General features: G+C 34.3%; 1 protein-coding gene across 2 annotated transcripts in view; it reads left to right on the forward strand.

Annotated features, from left to right (window-relative positions):
- The window catches only part of LOC149796881 (glycine receptor subunit alpha-2-like), a 92,770-nt gene extending 82,166 nt beyond the window's left edge, over window positions 1–10,604 (forward strand). For both annotated transcript variants that reach the window (XM_089961534.1, XM_089961533.1), the window contains exons 9-10: window positions 5,721–6,091; window positions 7,075–10,604. In XM_089961534.1, the coding sequence (XP_089817660.1) occupies window positions 5,721–6,091; window positions 7,075–7,221 (518 nt within the window). In that variant the 3' untranslated portion in view covers window positions 7,222–10,604. The remainder of the gene's footprint in view (window positions 1–5,720; window positions 6,092–7,074) is intronic.
- The last annotated feature ends 1,484 nt before the right edge of the window (window positions 10,605–12,088 follow it).

The raw sequence follows: 12,088 nt of genomic DNA on the forward strand, positions 1-12,088 counted from the left end.
AAAACGCAATGTTTCCAACACAGAACCCATTTGCTAATCGGTAAAATTTCCATTTGCAATTTCCCCAGCTATTAACGTGCTGTATCATTTGTATGCTTTTTCTCATGACATTGCAACATTTTATGTTTTATTGTTCGATTTTGCTTTTAGTTGTTTGATATATGTTATCTTATATGTTCCGTGTGTAGAGCATTGCAAAGTGCAAAATAATTAAAGATGAAGAAACTTATAAAGTTTTTTTTTTACATCCGTATTGCTGACGACATCTATAACCCGTATTATAGTATATATTAATTTTTGCGTACATTGAGGCTAAATATTAGAAGCATTCAGTCTTATACTTATATTTAATCAATTTGTAATTTTTCTCTGTGTCGATCAAACCAGAACAAAGTATTTTACATGTAATGTTATTTCGTTTTACAGACGATATGCATTTTATGCGAAAGCATGTTATTACAGGTTTTTCTTTAATTATCCTTTAATAATTATTTACACAAAAGATTGTTAAACAGGGACGATTTGTAATAAGCATGTTGGGGATTTACTGTTTATATATAAACCTGTTTAACTAGAATTTCTTAAGCTTAATATTTAATTATCTATATGTTCTTTTGACATCATTCTAATCTCAATTTCGTATGTATTTTCTACCTATCGTAAATATCTAAAATTTTTGGCTTCTTTGATTTCATTTCTTTGAATGCATTATGTACACGAGATTATGAACCAATTAAACTTTGGAATTCCTAATTGATGTTGTGGTGTAGAGAGCTGACATGCAGTTTGTGTTACTGGGCCGATTGCTGTCACTCTGACTACACAGAAGCTTCAGAAACATAATACCTCCTGGTATTTCTAACATAATACATTGTGGACACGAGCAACGAAGCAAACAATAATTTTTATCTTTTACTTAAATAATAATGGTAAAAAATCACTCTGAACATTGCCATAAATATATTAAATAGAAATTCAAACTACGATAGAAACGTTTTTGAAATATTTCACCCAAAAATGTGGACAGAACATGAGCGAAGGCACAAAATTGGACACTTAACAGGACTGATTACACTGGTCAACAGTGAAATCATTACTGACTTGAAAAGGCCCTAATCTGTAGTATTTTGGTGTGCCGAACACGAATATAACCGTGAAAAATTTGTATTGGCTCTCGTTTTGAAGATATTCATATACCTCATTTTCTATGTTTCACTGTGTAAATTTCTCCAGTAAGACTGCAGCAACATCCGGAATAATGATGTAACATTGCATAATACCATCATGCTCACATCATCCACAGTTGATTGCATCATTTTCTGATGCAATGCAATACTAATGCCATGCGGCTGCTGAAGTAAGTTGACGTCAGCAGTGTACTATACATGTGTAGGCCTATTATACTAATGCCAGGCGGCTGCTGAAGCTGACGTAAGCAGTGTACTATATAAAGCCCAATCAGATAGGTTCAGCATTTAAAATATTTTAGACGTTGTGCGAGACAGTTCAAGCTACTGTTACATAAAACTTATTATTTTATCCATTTACGTACAATAAAGAACAGTAATGCCTCGAAAGTGTGTTAATACCGCGGACAATTTTTGCTATATTTGTGGGGAAGTGACATTTGCCAACCAGAAGAAAAGTATCAATTCTCAAGTGAAGAAGGCATATCATCTTTACTTCGGATGCAAGGTTGGTGACCAAGACAAGCCTTGGGCTCCGCATATATGCTGTGCTACATGTACAACACAGCTTTCACAGTGGTTGAATTGCAAAAGGTCATCAATGCCGTTTGCAGTCCCAATGGTGTGGAGAGAGCCAAGCAACCACCTAAATGACTGTTACTTCTGCTTGGTTCCTCCTCTTTCCGGCGGAATAACGAAGCGAAAGAAGTCGAGAATAGTCTACCCAAACATTCCGTCTGCATTGAGACCAGTTCCACATGGTGAGGGACTTCCTATTCCAGAACCTCCAGCAGAATATTCTCTTGATTCATCTGACGAAGACAAAGGTGAGTCGACCTGTTCTTCTCCTGGTCCATCAGCATGCAGTGATCCAGATTTTCACTGTGGTGCATCATCAACCCCACACAGAATAACACAGGAAGAACTAAATGACCTTATTCGTGATTTGGACTTATCAAAGAACAAGGCAGAATTGCTAGGATCAAGACTCCAACAATGGAATCTTCTAGAAGAAGATGTCACAATTACTGCATATCGAAAGCGCCACCAGCAATTGGAGCCTTTCTTCAGAAAGGAAAGTAATCTGATATTCTGTTCCGATATTGAGGGCCTCATGAATGCTTTAAAAATCACTCATGACCCACAAGAATGGAGACTATTTGTGGACTCTTCGAAACTGAGTCTCAAGGCTGTGCTTTTGCACAATGGAAACATTCTTCCATCTATTCCAGTAGCGTATGCTGTCCACATGAAAGAGACATACGATAACTTAAGGCAGCTACTGAATTCCATTGAGTATAACAAGTACAGCTGGCACCTCTGTGGTGATTTGAAGGTAGTTGCCCTTTTAATGGGACTGCAGCAAGGATATACAAAATACATGTGTTTCTTATGCGAGTGGGATAGCCGAGCAAGGGAAATGCACTACATGAGGAAGGAATGGACTCACAGGCAGAATGTAGCCATTGGAGAGAAGAATATCCAACACCCAGCTCTGGTTGAGGCTCAGAAAATCTTGCTACCACCCCTTCACATCAAACTAGGTTTGATGAAGAACTTCGTGAAAGCCATTGACCGGACTTTGCCAGCATTCCGATACCTGCATGAAAAATTCCCTCGACTCAGCGAAGCAAAGATTAAAGCAGGAGTTTTTGTGGGTCCTCAGATTCGAGAGCTTTTCAAAGATGACCGGTTCAACAACTTGCTGGAAGGTGACGCAAAACAAGCATGGAATGCTTTTCGCCTAGTTTCTACAAACTTCCTCGGAAATGTTAGGGCAGAAAACTATAAGGAACTAGTAGAAGACATGTTGATGAAGTATAAGAAACTTGGCTGCAATATGTTTCTAAAGATTCACTTCCTTCATTCCCATTTGGATTTCTTTCCTAGCAACTGTGGTATTGTTAGTGATGAACACGGCGAACGTTTTCATCAAGATATCGCAACAATGGAACAAAGATACCAGGGAAAATGGTCCACTACAATGCTGGCTGACTACTGCTGGACACTCCTCAGAGATGCTCCCGAACAGCTGTACAAGAGACAGGCGAAGAAATCTAAGATGTAGTCAATGACTTGATTTTTTATAGGTAGGCTATTACAGTTGACCTTTTACTATTGGAATGCATTTCGTTATGTAAACATTAATTTCTTGCAGATTACAAAAAAACTAGAGCCAATTTTGCAATTTGACTGTCATATTCGTGTTCAGCACATAAAAATTGATAAGAATTGACTAATTTTATTTCAGTAACATGACTTTTGTAAAAATTTGTTGTCCAGTGTTAGCTAACGTTGCATATAGGTATCAACCGCTCAGAGGAAATTCATACACCGAATGGATGAAGTAAAAAGAAGTTTGAATCAGCCTTTGAAAACACACACACACACACACACACACACACATATATATATATATATATATATATATATATATATATATATATATATATATATATATATATATACACACACAGTTATTGCTCTCCTTGAAGGCCGGTAAAACAAGAGGACGTGAAAACAATTTAAAATGAATTCGATGTATATGTCCATGGTCATACTATAGATGTTATATTATGCATGAAATCTATCAGTATAACTAAAATAGGGCCTTTTTAGGCGTGTTGACATATTAATCATATTACAGTGCGGTGGTCTTAATGACTGCAAAATAGAATGCATCACTAAATTGGAATCAAAGACTTTTCAAAATTAGTATCATTGCAGATAGACAGACATTACGAATATAAATACTTGTACAAATAAGTGATTTATTGCTTTATATATACCAGAAGAAAATAAACATGTGATAACGATACTATATTACAAGGTATATAGCTCCTTAGACATAATGCCCACACAATATCGGTTGTAAACAAAAATAATACAAAAGAAATCTGTCAACATTAGTTGAAAGTTTAATGTGTTGTTTATGATGATTTTAAAAGTATTATTATGTAGTCGTCACAAAGCTATACATAGTAAAGTGATGCTTCTTACAAATTACCTCAGAGTGACGACTTAAAAATTTCAGTGCATATATCGTTTTATGTTGTTGTTGCTGTTTTGGGATTTAGCGCCATTCCGCAGCGCAAGGTAGGCTAGGCTATATATGGCGGCCAGTATAACTTGGTGGAGGAAGAACCCGTGAAAACCCCTGTTAGAACCACTACCCAGCAGATTTGGTGTATGTTCAATCAATATACCAGATAACAATAAATACTTAACAGATCAACTGATTATATTCATGTGTTTTCGACATTTTGGGTAAGATTCCAAAAATAAAAATGAATTAGGGACCAAACTCCTGTTGTGTATATAGATGGATATGAAAAACACATTAATTCAACGAAAATATGAATATGTTGCATGCTTGAGGGAGACATAACAGACAAAACGTTACGTGACTACATCAGTTTAGAAATTAAATATATAGGTCCGGATCATAAAGAACATAATCGGAGTTACAAATATCCCAAATATATACCATTGCTCAGGCTTAGTTTGATTTGTTATGACAGTCACTTATTCTTCGAGACATTGAATAAATTTTGTCCAGATGCAGACGTAAAACCCGTACTGAATAAAGATGAAAAATACATTTCATTCAGCAAGGAATTCGTATTTGATAGGCTCGTGAGGCAAAGAAAAAATAACAGGTAAAAAGGCAATTAAGTTTGTGGACAACTACATTATGTACTGAGTAAACTAAAAAAAAAACGTGCTGTTTTTAAATTTTACTTAATTTTCCATATATAAGATCTCTTTTGTAGAATCAATATAGATTCACCTCTTGTAAAAGTCAACGAGATCTTCAAGTTGTACTGTTAATTTAGCCGAATGTAATATGAATATTTACCCACATCAAATATGTAAGCCCTACTTTCTTCTTATTGTGTTCTTTTCAACATTTTGCTATCAGGGTCGATGCTGTTATGTCAATATTGAATATGTCAAACACTGAAATTAATTTGTAAAACTACTTCTTTTCTAAAGCATTGGAGAAAACCGTTTTTCAAGCGCTACTAAATTACATAAGCAGGTGTATGTTGGATCCAGTTTCTAGCATACTAAGAGGATTTTGAATAGTATAACTTAATATTGATCTTCCAAATTAATTACATTTCATAATAAAATACCTTTGGAGTAAGAACAAGTACATTTTTCTAAACGCGTTTGAATCATACCAGGGTGATTGCTTTGTGCAGAATTATAAAGCATATTAACATTTATATTGAAGTAATTGCAAATTAATTTTGTGGTTAAAATCAATATGGAATGAATGAAGTAAACGTAACTATTATATATATATATATATATATATATATATATATATATATATATATATATATATATATATATATATATATATATATATATAATTTGATAACTATCGACAAGTATTGTTGCAATAAATCTTTCTGGTAAAGTCAGTTCACGTAAATGTTGCTCATCCTAGTCATACATTTGTTCTAGCTTATAATCAGCCTGTGCGTGTGACGTGCGTTATAGTAAGTTCACTTGTACTTTCAGGTGGCGAATTCGCTTGCATATCGGCTCAGTTACTTTTGAAACGTCAAGTGGGCTATTACATTGTACAGATATTCCTTCCAAGTGTCATGATCGTGGTATTGTCCTGGGTGTCTTTTTGGGTGGACATAGACGCTGTACCAGCGCGGATCTCGCTAGGTGTCCTCACTGTCCTCACCATGACGACACAAAGTTCAGGCACGCGCCTGTCGCTTCCTATGGTGTCATACGTGAAGGCGATAGATGTTTGGATGGCAACGTGTATGCTCTTTGTATTTGCGTCTCTACTGGAGTTCGCATACGTTAACGTCCTGTCTAGGAGAAAACACGCTGTCAAGAAAAGTGAAAAATTAGAGGAAATCAGTTTGAAGAACGTAAGTTAATGTGCTTACTCTTGAGGTTTTTACATTACACAACATGGCTTGCTGAAAAACAAAAACGACTATTTGCGTGAGTTTAACAATCGGGTCAAACTCAACCGTAAAAGGAGCTACGAGAATATTAGTATTTTAATATCGTATATACTCGCTTATAAGTCGAGTCCACAGTCAAGCAATAAATACCCTAATCTGCTACAAAATGTGCCTTCAGATCAACCTTTAATTGTGTTCTACTGATTGCTCCTTGCAAAAGTGCATTGACCCAGATGCGCCGTCGCATAATTTGCAGCTGTACTCGTCTTATAGGCATGTATAGGTACTAGTTTACATGTTATGTCTAGAATGATACATCATTCTGTTAAAAGGTCGCACCTTTCCGGTTCAGTAGATTTGAATTAATTATTTTAAAAGAAAGAATACTTTCGTACATTTACGGGGGCTAATGGCTGCCTAAGATATTACCGGTATTGTTAGTGACAGATCGGCAATTTCTTCCAAATGGCATCTGTCTTGTTTCCTACCACAATATTCTCATATAATGACTACTTATATTCAGGTTTACACATGTACCCAAGGTTCTGAGTTTGATTAAACGGTTAATCTTAAGATATTTTACTGATATTATTGTTTTGGGTTAAGAACCACCTACCCACGGGAAACTAAACATACAGACACTGTTCAAACCAGAAAGGGGAATCTACAGAGGTAAAATGGCAGTGATTGGTAGAGGCGAGCGCTTTAAACCACTCGGCCACTAGGACATCTTATTTGATGGTATCATTATAATTTATTTAGTGAAATACATAATTTAGAAAGCCTTTATAGTAGTCTTTAAATGAACCTTGCCATGTATATTCTAATGTGTAGCTTTTAAACTATTGCCCATTACTATATTCATGTCATATTGCATCTTAATTACCAATTTTTGATATGCTTTCATCTATGCAATATTATTGACTTTTATATACCTTTTTCAGGGTGAACAGAAAGTAACAGCGGGCTCGGCTCATTCGACTGATTCAAAAAAGATGGCCAGACGAGTTGATAAAATCTCCAGAGTTGTCTGTCCAGTCTCCTTTTTAGTTTTTAATTTGGTGTACTGGCTTTACTACATTTATGCATAACCAGATTGTTTAGCTTACGACGCTGAAGAGATTCATTGTATTTCCCCCAGCACTGGCATCGGTGTCAGTATCAGCGGCTACATCAGCGTCGTTGACAGTATCAGCGGCTGCACTGACGTCGGTGTCAGCGTCAGCGGTTGCATTGTTGTTTGCACATATAAAAGCATACAGATGTGCAAAGTCAGACTTCATCTCAACGATTCAAACTTACTACTTTCATAGCTAATACCCATGGGGAGGGGCTAATGGGCCTAGTTTTGTACATACATGGACATTGCGCATTCTTTTTTCAGTGTTGTGCGTTTAACTCGTGTTTTCCTCGCCCTGTATACATATTGGTATAACTGGAATCATTAAACTTGGTTAATAAATGCATTTTGATGAATATTGCATCCTTATTACAAAGTCGGTCACTATGACCCGTATTTTATGCTTCACTGACTGGAAAAATGTTGTGTTTAAAGTTTATTTCGCAAACTCTATTCATGCTATTAAACTAGATGATCGCATCCATCTCTTTTAGCACCAAACGTTTTGCAGTAGAGGTCACTGTGATCCAATTTCACATTTCTCGTCTTAGGTTAAGCTCTTCCATTTAGATAAAGAACACTTTTATTTTACTATTACTGTTTTACCTAGAAATATATATTTAAGTACGGAAATTAATTTTCTTAAGTTCTATACCCTCATTCATGGGCGCCCGCAGCACAGGTCAATGGGTCACGTGACCCCACCCTGGAAATCATATATATAAATTCCGACAGGTTTAGTCATGCCAATGAAGCTGAAAATATTTCACAAGATTCTGTTCAAAACGATTAGTAAATATTAACTTTAGTTTCAGACTTCTTACTATACTATAATATCTCTCCCGGCCGTGACTGACTGACACTCCTGTAAAAGAAATCCTGACCCTCATTTGTAAAAAAAAATCCTGCGGGTGCCCATGCCCCATTACAATGGTATATTACTTTGATCTATATTTCTTGTTTTACTCACATACGTAAAACTTGGTTAATTTTATTTCTAACACTGTGTTCGTACTATATTATTAAATTAGATAATTGTATGCCACACCTTGACACGAAAAAAGTCATTATGACCTTAATATACTATTCTACTTGTTTATGTTAAGTTGTTGCTCTTAACTTGTGACCATGTGTGTTTTGAATATTATGCACACTCTATCCTATTCCGAACAATAAAAACTGATGAGTGGGTTCATCTTGACGTGCAATAGTCACGCTTCACTGACTTTAGTTAACTTTTAGTATTTCGTGTTATTTTTCATGCTAATACTAGAATTTTTAAATTCTGATATACATATCTCCTAGTATCACACCCTTATAGAAACAGTAGCTTATCATCACCTACATTTCGTCTTCACATACATTGGTTACATTTATGTTTATCCCATGACTACACGAGTTAATGTCATGCTTTATGCGTAACGACTATAATGAAACGTGATGAGGGGACGCAACTCTATAAGTGCTATATCTGTATTGCAAAAATAGGTCTCCGTTGGCTATATTTCATGCTTCAATAACCTTGTTGAAACATTTTTGCATAGGTTACTTTTTTGGTGTTGCTGTGTTCAGATTACGAAACATGATAATTGGATTCATCTCTGTTTTACTATACACTAACAACCAATTAGGGCACTGTGAACTACATTTTAAATTTTGCTAAAATAGGCTACGTATCTGTGTTTAGCTCATGACTATGTTAATTTTCCATGCTACATAGAGCCCTTTATGACCAACGCATTTGGATGTGTGAATAAATATGCTTATAGAGTGATAAACTGTCCATATGTATTAATACACATTGTATAACATAGTATATTGTGCTGAATATATTAATGTATTTACATGATGCATTGTGCTAGGTTTCCATAAACAGGTTAACTACATAATGGCTGTTTGAATGAATATATGAGTTGCACTGCGTACTTTTAGCTTAAAGCCTCAGTTGTAGTGGCTGATCAAGGTAACGACGGGTGCATTGGTCATACCATGTGTCACTCATGGTTTCACAAAACCTTTAGGGTGAACAATTGTAATAGCTTCTGAAGCAGCTGTTAAGATCATCGATTTATAAAAACGTTTAAACAAAATTTATCTCGCTATATTGTTTTTAAATATAAAAAATGCGTTATATTACGACAGTACAATTCTATGATAGGAAATAAATTAGTATTGTTTTATGTCTTATATACAGGTCCAGCAATTCTTTGTCAAGATCAGTTTAGTCCGAATGTTTATTCTGCATGATAATTAATTTTTGCAAGGGTTGCAAGAGACTACTCTTTTGTTTACATGACGCAGTGACGCAGTGTACAGAAGTTTTCATGCGTGTTGCTAGGGGACGAAGCCTATAAGCTCTGATTCAGTTAAACAAGAAGGGCAAGTTGCACTTGAGTTTATGCTATGATTTGCTGCAGATAAATACCACGATGTGAAAAGTTGTAAAAATACTGATTAATTTCTGTACCATTTTATGTTTCAGTATATGTTAAAATTATAACATTTTTAAAATTTTGTTTTATGAAGCAAGTACTGAAATGTCATAATGTCAATTGCACGGTATTACACCTTTTATCATTTTGCAGAATCATATTGTAAATAATGTTTCTTAAATAAATTATTATGTATTTGTTCATACGTGCATTCAAAATTGCGGAAATCAACCACATGTAACTTGTGATAATGTTTTAATCTGTGTTCCTATAAACTGTTCTACATGTACAAACCTAAGGCTGACCAAAACTTATAAGTCACGAAACTTTAATGATCTTACAAAAACAGGTATTCTGATAATAATAGTAAATTTGATGATGCATTGATTCGCCTGTGTGCAAAGAAGCTATATACTAATTTAGGCTGATAGAGATAACAGTGACTGTTTGCAATTAGGGAAAGATATAAACACTTGCACCAATAGCTGAAGTAAGGATTGTGGCAACCAGGCAACAATTAAATGTAATTTGCATAAATTAATTCCTAAATCTCGGAGCTCAACAAAGTCAGTGTCAAACTATTTGTAGCAATATTTAATATGCGTCAGTGAAAGTTACTCTAATGCTCAGAAGTTTAAATTTTAGATCAGACTCCAGGACTTTTAACAATTAACATAACATATATGTAATAATCATAATTCTCTGTAAGAAGTTTTATATATGACTGGAAAGATATAACAAATCAATGTTTTTTTTCTCTCACTTAGTTATGATTTGGAGCCATTGACGAGGAATAAAGCTACAAATAACTTTTATCAAATTTTTTGTGTCCGTTATAGAAGTTTTAGATTGAACTTGTACGTTCTAGGGGTATGTATGTATGTATGCATGTATGTATGTATGTATGTATGTATGTATGTATGTATGTATGTATGTATGTGTGTATGTATGTGTAAGTGTGTGATTGTGTGTGTATGCGTGTGTATATCTATATGTATGTATGTATGTATGCATGTATGTATGTATGTATGTATGTATGTATGTATGTATGTATGTATGTATGTATATGCATGCGTGTGTATGTAAGTGTATGCGTATGTATGTATGTACGTAAGTGCGCACGTACGTATGTATGTATGTATGTATGCGTATGTATGTTACGTACGTACGTACTTACCTGTGTATGCATGTATGTATGTATGTATGTATGTACGTACGTAAGTATGCATGCATGCATGTATGTATGCATGCATGTATGTATGTATGTATGTATGTATGTATGTATGCATGCATGTATGCATGCATGCATGCATGTATGTATGTATTTATGTATGTATGTATGCATATATGTGTATGCATGCATGCATGTATGTATGTGTATATATGTGTGTATGTATATACGTACGTGCGTACTTACCTACGTATGTATGTATGTATGTTACTTTATCTTCGCTTATCATTCATTGTATAAGTCTATCTTAACATTTTCTTGATTATTATCATACGGAAAAGAAGGAAAGATCTAAAAACAAAAAAGAAATACAAAATATGCACTACTGTTGTCTTTATCTCGCTAATATGTTCATAAAACTATGCATTAACATTTGTGAATTATTTTATTGTATTAGTTTATCTATCTGTCACATTCATGTATGTATTTTGCACCTCCATTTTTAGCAAAATATTTTACAAGTAATTCGGTTTGTTTTCAAAGCTGGCTAGTTATTTGTTACCTAGTCAGTTTTCTTCACTTTTATTCCACTCGTACTGCGCAATGTTCGAAGTCATTCGTAACTTAGAGGTCACTCATATAAAATCATACGTCTAATGTATCTTGATGCCTGGAAATAGCAATTAGAACTTAAAATACTTTATTTTGGAAAGAATCGATTCCATTTAGGATTATTTTTATTAAGATTATTGGACCTTGATGTTATCATATAGTTTTTGTTTGAAAAATATCGTCTTGGTTATCCTAATAAAAGTGCCAATGGCAGTTTTAACAGCTGTGAAGTAGATTATATATATATATATATATATATATATATATATATATATATATATATATATATATATATATATATATATATATATATATATACATAGAGAGAGAGAGAGAGAGAGAGAGAGAGAGAGAGAGTTTGGCACATTAATTGTTAAGCCAATAAAATTGGCAATTAAGTAATAATGAATTAAAAACTATATACAGGGTAGTTTGTGTATTTTACACGATTCAGATCTGTTTAGAACACAAGAGATACCGTTGGCCAGTTTTACTTGCGCAATAAAGAGTTCAAAGATTTTCATTTTTTGTAGCAAAACCAAAACTAATTTATTTGGTTTCAAGAAATCGTTATACCTTGTACCTTGCCTATAGATGTACCTGATCGTAGCATACCCCTATTG

This window comes from Sinohyriopsis cumingii, chromosome 6 (assembly GCF_028554795.1).
Source record: "Sinohyriopsis cumingii isolate HCF-2022 chromosome 6, ASM2855479v2, whole genome shotgun sequence".
Taxonomy (NCBI): domain Eukaryota; kingdom Metazoa; phylum Mollusca; class Bivalvia; order Unionida; family Unionidae; genus Sinohyriopsis; species Sinohyriopsis cumingii.